Raw genomic sequence first — 16,097 nt, 5'->3', positions numbered from 1 at the left:
AAGAAAAATGATCTAAATTTGCGCCATAGGAGATGGTTAGAGTTACTAAAGGATTATGATATCACTATTTTGTATCACTCGGGCAAGGCCAATGTGGTGGTCGATGCCTTGAGTCGCTAGGCAGAGAGTTTGGGGAGTTTGGCTTATTTACCAGCATCGGAGAGACCTATGGTAATGGATGTTCAGGCCCTAGCCAGCCAGTTTGTGAGATTGGATCTTTCGGCGCCCAGTCGAGTTCTAGCTTACGTGGTTTATCGGTCTTCCTTATTTGATCTTATGAGGGAGCGACGATATGATGACCCTCATTTGCTTGTCCTCGAGGACAAGGTTCTGCACGGTGATGCCAGAGATGTAACTATTGGTAATAATGGGGTATTGAGGATGCAAGGTAGGATTTTTGTACCCCATGTTGATGGGCTTCGAGAGTTGATTCTAGAAGAGGCTCATAGTTCGCGGTATTCCATTCATCTGGGTGCTGCGAAGATGTATCAGGATTTGAGGCAGTACTACTGGTGGAGGTGGATGAAGAAGGATATAGTTGGAATTGTAGCTCAGTTCTTAACTGTTAGCAGGTGAAGTATGAGCACCAGAGACCGGGTAGGTTACTTCAGTAGACAGATATTCCGGTGTGGAAGTGGGAGCGGATCACCATGGACTTTGTAGTTGGGCTACCACGGACTTTGAGAGAGTTCGATACTATTTGGGTAATTGTGGATCAGCTCACCAAGTCCGCTCAGTTTATTTGTTTGTGTACTACTTATTTCTCAGAGTTGTTGGCGGAGATCTATATCGGTGAGATTGTTTGTATGTAAGGTATTTTGGGTTCCATCATTTCAGATAGAGGTATGCAATTCACATCACAGTTCTGTAGAGCCGTTCAGCATGAGTTGGATACTCGGGTGGAGTTGAGTACAACATTTCACCCCCATACGGACGAACAATCCGAGCACACTATTCAGATTCTTGAGGATATTCTCCATGCATGTGTGATTGAGTTTGGAGGGTCTTAGGATCAGTTCTTGACATTTGCAGAGTATGCTTACAACAATAACTATCAGTGCAACATTCAGATGGCACCGTGTGAGGCTTTATATGGTAGGCAGTGTAGATCCCCGGTGGGTTGGCTTAAGTCGGGTGAAGCTAGATTATTGGGCACAAACTTAGTTCAGGATGCCTTGGGGAAGGTTAAGGTGATTCAGGATAGAGTCCGTACAGCCCAATACATACAGAAGAGGTACGCGGACCGGAAGGTTCGTGATGTTTCCTATATGGTTGGAGAGCGGGTTTTGCTTCGGGTTTTGCCTATGAAAGGCGTTATGAGATTTGGGAAGAAAGGGAAGTTGAGTCCAAGGTTTATTGGCCCTTTTGAGATATTGAGGCGTGTTGGGGTGGTTGCTTATGAGCTTGCTTTACCTCCCAGCTTAGCAGAAGTTCATTCGGTATTTCATGTTTTGATGCTCCAGAGGTATCACGGTGATCCGTCACATGTGTTGGATTTCAGTTCAGTCCAGTTGGACAAGGATCTATCCTATGTTAAGGAGCCAGTGACAATATTGGATAGACAGGTTAGGAAGCTAAGGTCAAAGAACATTGCATCAGTAAAGGTTCAGTAGCGGGGCCAGTCGGTCGAGGAGGCGACCTAGGAGACCAAGAAGGACATGCGTAGTCGTTACCCTCATCTTTTCACTACATCAGGTATGTCTTTATGCTCGTTCGAGGACGAACGAATGTTTAAGTGTACGATGATGTGATGACCCGGCCATCATCTTAAGAATTTACGCCCCGATCCCCCATTAACTGCTTTCCCCAAGTTTATTTCTGCTATTTTGATTTGCCAGGATGTTCGGTTTTGAGTTTCGGAGAGTTTTGGGATACTTTGTCCTTAAATGAGAGCTCAAGTGTTGGAAAGTTGACCGTAGTAAGAACAATGTGAAGATGGATTCGGAATGGAAATCCGATGGTTCCATTAGCCTTGTTGGGTAATTTTGGGCTTAGGGGCGTGTTCGGATTGTATTTTGGAGGTCCGTAGCTAATTTAATCTTGAAATGATGAAAGTTGAATTTTTGAAGTTTACAGTTCGATAGCGAGATTTTTATCCGAGGGTCGGAATCGAATTCCAGAAGTTGGAGTAGCTCCGTAGTGTTTTATTTGACGTGTGTGCAAGATTTCAGGTCATTCGGACGAGGTTTGATCAACTTTTTGATCGAAAGCGTATTTTTAGAGTTTTTGGAATTCTTAGGCTTGAATCCAATGAGAAATAGGCGTTTTGATGTTGTTTTGTGCGCTCCGAAGGTTAGAACAAGTTTTAATGAGGTTATAGGATATGTTGGTATGTTTGGTTGAGTCTCTGGGGCCTCGGGTGAGTTTCGGGTGGTTAACCAGACCATTTCTTGATGTTTGAAGTTGCAAAAAAACTGCTGGTGTGTTGCAGACCAGTTGTTCTTCGCGTTCGCGGCTGGCCATCGCGTTCGTGAAGCGATAGGACGTGGAGCTGAAGGTTTAGCCTTTGCGTTCTTGAGGGAGGTCTCACGTTCGAGAAGGGCTGGGGCCTTGATCTACGCATTCACAAGAAGAGAGCCGTGTTCGCGATGGGTTGGGAGCTGAGCCTTCGCGTTCGCGAAGAAGGGGACTCATTCGCGAAGAAGGAGATGCGTTTGCGAAGAAGGAAAAATTGTCAACGTCAATTTGTGCTTCGCGAGCGCAAAGGTTTGACCATGTTCGCGATTAAGGGAATCCCTAGGAAGATTCTTAAAACCCAAAATCGAAGGTTTGAGCCATAATTCATATTTTGGACTTGGGAGCTCGGGAGATTGCGATTTTTTGAAGAGATTTTCACCTGGGCGATTTGTGTACGTAATTCCTATTCAGTTTAGACTAATTTCCATGTATCCACACTTAAATTCATCCTTTAATTTCGAAATTTTGGTGGAAATTGGGGGAAACGTTCTTAGACCAAGAAATTGAGTTTTGATTGGGGATTTGATATCGGATTGGGATAATTATGATACGGTTAGATTCGTGAGAGTGTGAGGATTCTGAAAATATAAATTTTTACCTGATTCCGAGACATGGGTCCGAGGGGTGTTTTGGTTATTTTATATAATTTCATGTATTAGCTTAGACTTTAATTGTAGAATCAGTTACTTGAAGTGTTACTCACATTATACAATTGAATTGAATAGATTTGGGCCATTTGGAGTCGAGTACTCGTGGCAAGAACATGGTCTCAGATTGATTTTGAATCGGTTCGAAGTAAGTGGCTTTTCTAACCTTGTGTGCTAGACTTTCCCCTTAGGATTGGTATATTTGGTAATTGAAATGCCTTGTACGTGAGGTGACGAGTGCGTACTTGTTCTAATTGTTCGAAATCCGATTTTCTTTATGTAATTACTAGTATGTTTCCTTTCCTGTCTTTATTAGTTGCACTATTAAGTATATTGTTAGCTTAGGAAAAGCATGTCCAAGTGACTTAATTGCTTTATTTGTTCAACCTGTTTTACCTAAATTCTATGCAGCATGCTAGGATAGAATTACTAGTTTGCCTTAATATGAAATTTGCCATTTTTGAATATATTTTCCTGTTGCTGCTGTGTATTTATTTTGGGACTACGGATGTGGAATTCCAGTAGCTCCCTCTTGTCTATTTATTTTGGGACTACGGATGAGGGATTCCGGTAGATCCCCCTGCATAGTTATATGGAACTATGGGAATGCACTTGGTAGATTCCCCCAGTACTGGGTATTTACATTTGGGACTACGGAACGGGATTCCGGTATATCCTCGCGCACTATGAGTTGGACTATGGGATGGGACCCCAGAAGATCCATTGGATATGTACATATGGTACTACAGGACGGTATCCTGGGAGATCCCCGATTGTTATTATTGGTGCTGAGCTGTAATTTTTCTCTATGTTTACCTTGTTTCTGTATAGTTGTTGTTGTCCTGTATATCCTGTGTTATTTTACTGTTGTACTTAATTATAATGTTTTGTTCTATTCTATTGACCTTATTATTTTATTTAACCTTAGTAGGGCCCTGGACTTCTCATCACTACCCAACCAAGGTTAGGCTTGGCACTTACTGAGTACTGCTATGGTGTACTCATGCCCTTTCTGCACATGTTTTTCATGTGTAGATCCATGTACCGCTACTCAGGCCTACCATCTTTGAGGGAGGCGACCACTATAGAGACTTCGAGGTACATCTGCCGCGTCCGCAGACCGAAGAGTCTCTTTCTATTCTAGCTGTTAGACATTGCCCTTCTGTATTTTCTTCCTTTTTAGATATTCTGGATTTAGACTGTTAGATATTCCAAAGGCTTGTGTTTCCGTGAATTTCTGGGTATTGGGATAGTGTACTTGGTTTTGAGAATGTTGTGTTATGTATGCCGAGCGACATTATAACTATTGTTTCCATTCAGTTATTTTGGTTTTTTGATTATTTCTTCTACAAGTTTCATTTATGTTCTGCATTTGTTAGGCTTACCTAGTCATAGAGACTAGACGCCGTCACAACAGTTCACGGAGGGCAAACTAGGGTCGTGACATAAATAGACTGCCACTATACAAAAATGATACAAATAGGATGGTCTTTGTATTATTTTTATACAATAAACTGTCACTATAAAATAAATAAACTAAATAGACTGCCAGTATACAAAACATATACAAAATAAACCGTCGCTATAGAACAAATATACAAAATAGACAAAAAATATCAATTGAATCCGTCGATAAATGGCTACATCCGCTCCTACTCAACAATGGTAGTACATTTTTTTATAAAGGCTCTAGGGGACACTGATTATTATTAAGCATTAAAAGTAAAGAGAGTTATTATAGTGCTGGACTGATCTTATCAAAGCAGTCCCTAGTTTGTCTTTGCGGAAACTAAATAAAGAAAATTAAGATGGTTTACTCCAGAAGTGCTCGCCACACTCGATATTAGTATGTGAGTTTCAGTTGCTCCCAAACTTTGCTAGTGTGTGCGCCACTTGGTTTCTTTTGCGGTAGACATGCCTAACTTTTGGTTGGTTCAGAGCTTCTAACAGGAACCTGCAATCATGTAGAAGATTCCCATTAGCTTTATGTGAGAATTTCCATGCAATGATTGTAGTAATACCTGGCTATCTATTTCCTCTATAAACAAAATTATTTTTTTTGAACACAAGTTCTAATACTTTCAGAAGGGCAATTATTTCAGCTTGGATGGGGGATGAGGCCATTGTGTGGTAAGAGAAACTATCAATCCATTGACCTTCGTAGTTTCTAATGATTCCGCCTGCTCCTTCGTTATCAGAGTTTTTTTGGTATGCATCATATATGTTAAGTTTATAGATGTTGTGTGGTCGGGGTTCCATTTTATTAGTGTTTTGTTATCGTAAGACGTTTGAAGTTCTGATTTGTGAGACAGATATATTCCATAGCATACATAATTATTTTCCTAGTATCAATGTGGTGGAATCATTATTGAAGAGGTTATGGTTGCGGTTTAGCCAAATATGCCTAAGGATAATAGGGGTTATTATTGCCATTGTTTGGTAATAGGATGCTTTCATCTGATGTACTATTTTGTTTTATCCAGTCAAGGTGATTTAAAGATGTTGGTGGCCTGAGCAACACTCTCCATAAGGCCCACTAGACGAACAAAATCATCATGAAGCACTAGGGTGGCTATGAACCCCTCTAGAACCTGAGCTGGTCCGACAGGAACAGTCTGGGCTGGAACCTCATCATCAAAATCCACCCGAGGCTCTGCTACTGGTGCTGCTGCTCGAGCTCTGGGCTGAGCCTTGCCCCCGCCTCGGCCTCTGGCATGGCCTCGGCTTCGTCCTCTGCCCCTCATAGGAGCTACCACTGGGGGCTCTTGCTGCGGCTCAGCTGAAGATACAGTGCATGTTCTCGCCATCTGCGAGAGAATAGAATAGAAGAGTTCAATTAGCATTGAAAGAACAAAATTGCATGACTGAGAAAAATACAAGTGAAACTATTCCTAACTCCATAACCTATGGAAGATAAGTACAGACGTCTTTATACCGATCCTCCAGACTCTACTAAGTTTGCTCATGAATTATGAGACCTAGGAAACCTAGTGCTCTGATACCAACTTGTCACGACCCGGAATTCCTACCATCGGGACCGTGATGGCACCTAACATTTCACTTGCTTGGCAAGCCAAAGTTAGAGAGTTCACAAATCAACTTCAACAAATTTTTAATAATAGAATTTAGTTAAGTCAATCAAAAGCTAAACAGAGTTTGTGGAATATTATAAAACCTAAAGTAACTGAAACTTTTAGGATCTGGAGTCACAACTCATAAGCTACTACGATTTACTACATACAAAATCTGAAAGATATTACAATGTTCTGGAAGAAAAAACAGTAAAGAAACAAGTCTAGGAAGCTACTCTAGGATCTACGGACGCCAGCAGATCTACCTTGGTCTCTCGTCAATCAAGTCCTGCTGCTAAACTCGGGGTCAACTCAAGCCAGTACCAAAATCTGCACAGAAAGTACAGTATCAGTACAACTCACCCCATGTACTAGTAAGTGTCGAGCCTAACCTCGACGAAGTAGCGACGAGGCTAGGACAAGACACATACATAAATCTGTGCAGTTAAACAATACATGAGCACAATAACAACTAGTAGAAGCTAAACAAATAATAACGGGAGGGGGGAACATGCTAAGGGGGTTACAAGATAAAGAATCACAGAAGTAAAGAAATTTAAGTAGCTAGTACACCTTGAACCAGTAATAACAAGTAAACACAGCAATGGAAAATGCACGACATCACCCTTCGTGCTTTTACTCTCAACCTCACCAGATAATCAATAGAAACGGCACGGCATCACCTTTCGTGCTTTTACTCTCAACCTCACCATATTAATCAAATTAGAATGGCACGACATTACCCTTCGTGCTTTTACTCTTCACTTCACCAAATAAATCAAATAAGAATGGCACGACATCACCCTTTGTGCTTTTACTCTCAACCTCACCAAATGAATCAAATAAGAATAGCATGGCATCACCATTCGTGCATTAACACTCTCCCTCACCAAAACAAGGAACTATAATAATAGAGAGATAGAAGTGACAACAACAAGTCTTACTTTAACATTTTTTTCCCACAATATCGACCTCAACTTTGAGTCAATACCTAATCAATACCAAAATTCGTACATATGATAAGAACAATCAACATAACAATAAACTAGTCTATACATGGATAATATAATCATGGGAAGCTACAATTTTATGAATAAGACTCACTAGCATGTTATGACTCAACAACAACGCGTAAGTACTCGTCACTTCACCTATGTGTTGTACTCAACATTCAAACACATAGCAAATAGGCAAATAAGACCTAATCTCTCAAGGCAAGGTTAACCACGACATTTACCTCGCTCTGCGAGCCACTCAATGCTCAATTACCGCTTTTCCTCTTGTATCCACATCCGAACCACTCGTATCTACCCACAATTAACTCAATAACATTAATAATTGCTAAAGGACTCAACTAGAATACATGAATTAAATTTCCCAAACCTTCCCCCAAAAAATAAAAAATCAACCCCGGGCCCGCTTGGCCAAAATTCAAGGTTCGGAACAAAATCTATTTACCCATTCATCCCGAGCCCGAATATGGAATTAGTTTATGAAATTCGACCCCGAATTGAGGTCAAAATCCCAATTTCCCAAAAATCCCTAATTCTACCAAACCCCAAATTCCTACCATGGAAATCCTAGATTTTAGGTTGTAAATTCATGAAATGCAACGGGTAATTGAAAGAAAATGGTTTGGAATCACTCACCAACACTTTGGAGAAGAAATTAGCTTGCGAGAATCGTCCCTAGGTCATTTGGCTTTTGAAAATCTGAAAGAATGAGCTAAGTCCCGTAATGCGATTTTAATAGATGGGCGACAGTATTCATCGCGTTCGCGAGGACATTGTCGCATTCGCAAAGGGCATCCTCCTAAGGACTTACGCGATCGCGGGAGGCACTACGCGTTCACGAAGGTTTAGCCCGCCTCACCTTCGCGTTCGCGAGACAATGCTCGCGTTCGCGTAGAGTTTCCTGGGTCCCGTGCCCAACCTAGATAGAGCTACGCGTTCGCGTTCGAAGGGTCGGGTTTGCGTAGAGCAACTCCCCTCAATGCTCCGCATTCGTGACCAGGGTCTCACGTTCGCGTAGAGTAAAATCCTCCCCAGCCCAGATTCCCCTTCGCGATTGCGAAAATGGCTTTGCGATCACGAAGCACAAAATAACAGGACACTAGCTGCAGCAAAACACACCAGATTTCTAAGTCTAAAATATCTCGTAGCCTATCCGAAATTCACCCGAGCCATCGGGGATCCAAACCAAACATGCACACAAGTATAAAAACATCATATAGACTTGCTTGCACGATCAAATCGCAAAAATAACACCTACAACTACGAATTTAGCACCAAATCAAATGAAATTCTCAAGAACACTTTGAAGTTCCTATTTTTACAACCGGACGTGCGAATCACGTCAAACCAACTCCGTTTCTCATCAAATTTCACAAACAAGTCTTAAATATCACAATGAATCTGTACCGGGCTCCGGAACTAAAATATGAACCCGATACCAATGAGATCAAATATTAAACAAATTCATAAAACCATTTAATTTTCTGATCTTCAATTTTCATAAAAAATTCATATCTCGAGCTAGGGACCTCGGAATTTGATTCCGGGCATACGCCTAGGTCCCATATCGATACAGATCCAGGGGACTTTGAAAATATGAGTCCGGGTCCGTTTACTCAAAACGTTAACTGAAGTCAACTAAATCAACTTTTAAAGGCAAAAATTATTATTTTCATCAACTTTAAACATAAAAGCTTTTCGGAAATTCGCCCAGACCGCGCACGCAAATCGCGGAGGAATAAAATGAGGTTTTAAAGACTTCGGAACGCAGAATCGAGTTCTAAAATATAAGATGACCTTTTGGGTAATCACACAAATGCGATATAACCTTTTGGTTAGCATAAATATAACCAAAGACCGGTAAAAAGGGAGAATAAGCACATTTACTGTGTATTCTTCTAATCTTTTTATTTGGGTAAAATTCGCTGTGTATACCTAGTCGTTTACAAACTAGGAATTAATGTAGCTAGAGATAAGTCTTTGGCACTTGAAGAAAAACAATAGAAAGGCATGTAAACTTAATTTGGAGGCTGATAAGGAGAAACAAGTTAGGTATGCCCAACTCACATAGCTAATACTTGATAATAGCCGCAAAAATTAAAATTCTACGGCTATTTGCAAAATTATAAAAATAATTTGCCACAAAAATTAAGTTGATAAAGTTAATTCCTCATTTTAGCTACAATTGCTAGTAATTGTGGCAATAACTATCAAAATAGCTATAATTTTATTGCTACAAATAAAATTTGGTAGCTAATCATAATTTTTTGCCACGAATCAATAGTTACTGTAGCAGTAGTTACCTCTTAGCCCCAATAAATTATTTAAAATAAAATATTGCAGCTAAATAAATATTTTTGCTTTAAGTTCTAAAAAGTTGTGGCAATAGTTAAATGATATAGTCATAGATTTATTGGTATAATTGAATTATGTAGCTAGTTCTTAGTTTTTTGCCACGAGTTAAAAATTACAATAACTATAGTAAATTTTTTAACCACAATAAATTATTTGAAAGAAAATATTGTAGCTAAATGAATATTTTTGCTTCAAGTTATTAAAAGTTGTGTCAATATAGGTTAAATTAGCCAAATGTTTCTTGCTTTAATAGAATTTCGTAGCTAATCATTTATTTTTACCACGAGTTGAAACTTAATATAACAATAATAACCTTTTAGCCATAATAAACCATTTAAATCAAATATTACTAAATAAATAACTTTTCTTCAAGTTCTAAAAAATCATGGCAATAGTCATTACGATAAAATGATATAACCACAAATTTATTGCTACGATAAATTTTGTGACTAATCATTAGTTTTTGCCACAAGGTAAATTTTCCGTCCTAGTAGCAATCTTCTAGGCACATTAAAAATTTGAAACAAAATTTTGTAGTCAAATAAATATTTATCTTCTTATTTTAAGAAAATAAAAATAGTTAGATAATAGTTACTACTATTTGTCATGAAAAAATCAATAGATACAAATTTAAAGTGACGATAAATTTACGAGTTTACTATACTTTAGTCGTACAGTTTGCAATAATAGTATTTTAACCACAATTAGTTATATGTACAAAATTTCATAAGTGAATAACTTTTTTTCAATGACAAAAATAATAGTTGATCAAACAATATCAAGTTATAAAAATTTAATTTTAACTGTAAAAGTTATATTTTTCCAAAATAACATAAACTATAGTAATTATATATAGTTTGAAGTATTAATAAAATTTAAATATGCAAAAGTTAATTTTAATAAACCATTTGTATGCCAACTTGTAGCCTCTAAACTTATTAATTTGCTTTATTTATCAAACTCATATTTTATTTTATTGCACCTTGTTAGTTTTGGACGTTAATTATATATATTTGGTGTAAAATTTAAAATATATTAACATTTGTGGAGAATTTATGTATGCCTGGTTCTTAACTATTTTTTTTTATATAACTAGTTAGAGTAATTTCTTATATTTCGGTATTTATTTTTAAATAAGTCCTTATAAATTGAAGACTTTAAAATTTTTTAATAAGTACTTATATTTGCCTTTTATTCGTTTGAAAAGAAAATTTTCTTGCCTAAACGAAATGCCTATAAAAGAGCATATATTTGCAACAACAGTTTGCAGAACCTATCAAGTCAAATAATCCCCCCTTTAATTCCCTCCCAAAATGCAGTTCTTCAACTTCTTTTCCCTTTTCCTTTTTGTGTCATTCCTCTTTTTATTTAAGAAATGGAAGAATTCCAATAGCCAAACCAAAAGATTGCCTCCAGGTCCATCGAAATTACCTATTCTTGGAAGCATGCTTCATATGCTAGGTGGACTGCCACATCATGTCCTTAGAGATTTAGCCAAAAAATATGGACCAATTATGCACCTTCAACTAGGCGAAGTTTCTCTAGTTGTTATTAGTTCTCCTGAGATGGCAAAAGAAGTACTAAAAACTCATGACCTCGCTTTTGCAAATAGGCCTTTACTTGTAGCTGCCAAGATTGTATGTTATAATGGGACGGACATTGCCTTTTCACCTTATGGCAATTACTGGAGACAAATGCGTAAAATTTGTCTCTTGGAATTGCTCAGTGCCAAAACTGTCAAGTCATTCAACTCAATTAGACAAGATGAAGTTCATCGTATGATTGAATTTTTTCGATCATCTTCTGGTAAGCCAGTTAATGTAACAAAAAAGGATTGCTCTTTTCACAAACTCTATGACATGTAGATCAGCATTTGGACAAGAATATAAGAAGCAAGACGAATTTGTAGAACTAGTCAAAAAAGTGTCACACTTAATAGAAGGGTTTGATGTGGCTGATATATTCCCTTCACTGAAGTTTCTTCATGTGCTCACTGGAATGAAGGCTAAAGTTATGAATATACACAATGAAATAGATGCCATTCTTGAAAATATCATCAATGAGCACAAGAAGACTTCAAAGAGCGATGGTGAATCAGGAGGTGAAGGTATAATTGGTGTACTGCTAAGACTTATGAAAGAGGGAGGCCTTCAATTTCCAATCACTAACGACAACATCAAAGCTATCATTTTTGTAAGTACTATATACTGCATATTTCTATCTTCATTATTAGTACTCCTTCTATTCTATTTTGTGGGACTTGTTTTTATTCTATTCCATAAAGAATGACATATTTCTATATAAGAAATAATTTAACTTTAAACTTCTTATTTTATCTTTAATGACATGTTTTTATAGCCACGGGAATTTCATGACATATTTAATACCACAAGTTCGAAAATCATTTCTGTCTTTCTTAAACTTTGTATCTAGTTATACCGTGCCATATAAAGTGAAATTGATGAAGCATTATGATTTATGTTTAATACTAACGTTCTCAAATTGCATAATTAATTTTTGTACTTAAAGAGTCACTTTAGTTAGCTTCCAATTAGGACAACTAATCTTACTTTCGTCATAAAATTTACACATTTGAAAATTACAACAAATGTTATTTCAATCACCACAACTTGGCATTAGGATAACGAAACAAGTAGCAAAATAACATGATAATTTTTTTTTTTTTTGGGTTTTTGTCATTGAAAATTTAAAAGTTCCTTTAGGTGTAGAATAAAGGTAGTAGCACAAACGTAGTACAAATATGTTATTTGAATATTTCAGTAGAAATTTGTCATGAAGTTTGTAAGAGAAATGAATATTGTAACTTCCTCGAAAATGAAGGACCTCTTTGGTGGGGGAACAGAAACTTCATCAACAACAATTAATTGGGCCATGGTCGAAATGATGAAGAATCCAAGTGTATTTTCCAAAGCTCAAGCAGAGGTAAGAAAAATCTTGAGAGGGAAAGAAACTTTTGATGAAATTGATGTCGAGGAGTTCAAATACCTAAAGATGGTCATTAAAGAAACTTTCAGACTCCATCCTCCACTACCTCTTTTGCTTCCAAGAGAATGTAGAGAAGAAACAGACTTAAACGGCTACACTATTCCATTGAAAACAAAAGTCGTGATTAATGCTTGGGCAATGGGAAGAGATCCAAAATATTGGGATGACGTAGAAAGCTTTAAACCTGAGAGATTTGAACACAACTCTATGGATTATATTGGTAATAATTATGAATATCTTCCCTTTGGTAGCGGAAGGAGAATTTGCCCTGGAATGTCATTTGGTTTAGCAAATGTTTATTTTCCACTGGCTCAACTGTTGTATCACTTTGACTGGAAACTCCCAACTGGAATCAATCCAAGTGAACTGGACTTGACCGAGGCGCCTGGAGCAGCTTGTACTACAAAGAATGACCTACACTTGATCGCTACTCCTTATCAACATTGTCAAGAGTGATCTCATGGCGTCAAACCTTTTCTTAAAAGAAGAATCTTGCAATTGAATTTCGTTGTCAACCCCACCATTGTACTTTCTTCCTTTGCTGTTTTGGTATTTACCTATTTCTAATATTTTGTGTCTTCTTTCATATAGAAATATGCCACTATAGTTTTCGACACAAGATGTCCAATAAGATTTTCTGTTGTTTTTATATTTTGGAATAGAATATACTTACATCCTTGTATTATGAAGAGGAGATCAATTGATGGTGTCATCATATTCTGTTTGTATACTTTTGATCTTTTGGGCTATGTGAGATTTTAAGGTGGTGAATCTATTCCTTGTGAGGTAGGATTTTATTTACCTGTTTACTTTTATAATATGGATTCCTTATTCTACTAAATATGTTACCTTGTATACTTCAAGTTTGCATTGATGCAGTTTATATATGTACCTCCATATTTTCTTCATAGCAATTTTTAGAGCTGGTTAACTGAACAACACAATAAAAGCAAAAATGAACTAGTGATCACACTGGTCATCATAGTTATGATTGCTTATCAAAGAAAAGAACACAAAAATATTTGGATGTCTAAAAGTAACCAATAATCTGTCTTGCAAGCTAAGGTGAGAGGGAGAAGAACTATTTGATAACGGTTGCACAAGGTATATGACATGAGACAAATCAAATTTCTTCACCTTGAAAGCTTTCCAAGGAGGGAAAGGTGGCATTTGGCAAAGGTAAGAAAGGTGAAATGATTGATGTAGGTAAAATAGGAAAGCCACTCTCCCATGCTATAGATAATATTTGTTTGTTAATGGTTTAAGGCATAATCAGTTGAGTATCGCATATCTATGTGATAGAGGCAATAGGGATGAATTCACTTCTGATGGTTGCACTATTGTGGATGAACTCGTAGGGCCTATAACGAGTTCTTAAAGTTGTCTTAGGAATATCTGATGCTCTTTTCTTTAATTAATGGTATCCAGAAATCAAGTTAATCTTATAAAAGAAAACACTATATAATTGATCAAACAAGTAATCAATACGTGATAAAGAATGCTTGTTGTTTATGGTGACCTTGTTCAACTATATGTAACCAATATAAATATACGTTGACTTGTCCTTGTTCTTCACAAACAAGCTTAGAGCATCCTAAAATAAGACACTTCGTCTAATGAACCCCTTGCTCAACAAGTCCTGTAACTGCTCATTTACCTCCTTTTGGCAGGAATCATCTTATAAGTTGGGATTGTCACGGTCCAAAATTTTCACCCAAAACGTGACGGCGCCTAACACCACTTTCTAGGCAAGCCATCAACCAATAAGTAAAAACGGTGTCAACATAATATGTAAATAAAAGGACTTATTCTTTTGAGTGCATGAGCTCCAAAGAATAAGTAAATACATGGTCTGAATAAAATATAATATTGTCTGAAAGACTAAACATTGTTAATGTGAAATAAGGAATGGACGTCAAAGCCTGCAAAGGGATCAACAGTGCAACCGCAAAATCTCCCAGCTAATCCGGATCCGGCTCACGGGTAACTACCACGATCAGCAACACCTATATTTGCACACGAAGTACAGAGTACAATATAAGTACAATAAACCCCACATACTCCATAGAAAACACACCTAACGTCGAGCTAAAAGCAGTGACCAGCTAGGCAAGGTCCGAGGAACTAAAAAATAATAGCCTATGAAAGAGAATAGCTCAATGATAACAGACTCATAGCAATGCAATAAGAGAAAAAATGGGCACGCTTTTCAGGTATAATAATCAAGGCACAAATATTATATAATTCACTTAAACGGGTATTTAACAGGATAAAATTGTAATATCAAGCTCTAATCCTCAAGTACAGTTACCAAGTACCAACTAGCGTGAGGGATAATACAACTCCATGCCTGCATGTCAGTCATACATGCCAGATCAATAATTTTTTTTATAGTTAAATCATCAAGTATAAACAAATATCAGCACATTCGTCCACAATGCCCAAGAAACATACTATAGGCACGCTCACAGTGCCTGGCTCAAAGCCAATGGACCTTGACATACACATACTCAGCACTATACGAGTGCGTGACATAAGTCCCTCTCAAGCACATATGTATGATCTTGTGCTTGCATCCACAGATAATACCTGACTCCAGAGGGACATGTCCTTGCCCAAGCATCATTTAGATCTAAGTCAACGATCAGTATCATCTAGCCCGACATGGGGCTGATGCACGCATCACCTTAATATTAATACCACTCAGCTTAATATTGAGCCTGGTGTATGCGTCACCTCAATATCAATGCCAATACCACTCTATGACCCAAAATTAGTCATCAATTCTCTCAGGTCTCCATATGTTAGTATCTCACAGAAACACAATTCGATAAACAACACGGAATATAACCACGTGTCACAATTCAGCTCAAACTCATGTAACATACAAGGAAACCAATAATATGTGAGATAACATATCAAAATTGTACATAGAAAGAGATATAACACGCGAATATAATTATCATGACTGAGCAGTATAACTCAGCTAAGGTAGATAGCACAATATAGAAAAAATATCCCTACCATATGTCTCAAACAATTAAGCAGACATCTTAGACATGATTTCTAGCATGAATATAACTCACATAATCATATAATGAAACAAATATGATTACAAAGTTGCATGATAGTAGAACAAGGCATATAATAGCCTATGAACTACTCGGATCATGAATAATTACGGTGCATGCATATTCGCTCGTCACCTCGCATATACGTCACCCCCTAAAATATAGAAAATACAATAACCAATGGAAAATTAACCTCAAATTCAAGTTTAGACAAGTTACTTACCTCATCTGGCTAGTATTTAACCTCAAATCGTGTAAAACATCTCGATCTACCACTCCAATCTCACAAATCCAAGTCAAACATTATCCAAGGACATCAACAATGCCATAGGAAGTGATCCTATTCTATTAAGCTTCGATCTTTGAAGAAATCCCCAAAAGTCAACAAACGCCAGCCCAGATCTACGTGCCCAATATCTGAAACAAATACAAAAATTCGATGACACATGACCCGCCGAGTCGAAAAATATGTTTAAT

At 37.5% G+C, this 16,097-nt stretch overlaps 1 protein-coding gene and 1 pseudogene across 1 annotated transcript; both read left to right on the top strand.

The window, feature by feature from the left end:
- Nucleotides 1–276: 276 nt before the first annotated feature.
- Nucleotides 277–1,613, top strand: LOC138877224 (uncharacterized). The gene is made up of 2 exons (XM_070156816.1): nucleotides 277–564; nucleotides 1,464–1,613. The coding sequence occupies exons 1-2, from the start codon at nucleotides 277–279 to the stop codon at nucleotides 1,611–1,613; spliced, it is 438 nt and encodes a 145-aa protein (XP_070012917.1).
- Nucleotides 1,614–10,802: 9,189 nt separating this feature from the next.
- Nucleotides 10,803–13,279, top strand: LOC138876940 (premnaspirodiene oxygenase-like; annotated as a pseudogene).
- Nucleotides 13,280–16,097: the final 2,818 nt, after the last annotated feature.

Source organism: Nicotiana sylvestris, chromosome 9, assembly GCF_000393655.2.
Source record: "Nicotiana sylvestris chromosome 9, ASM39365v2, whole genome shotgun sequence".
In the NCBI taxonomy this organism is placed as follows: Eukaryota; Viridiplantae; Streptophyta; class Magnoliopsida; order Solanales; family Solanaceae; genus Nicotiana; species Nicotiana sylvestris.
This window is presented reverse-complemented; position numbering and strand designations above follow the sequence as displayed.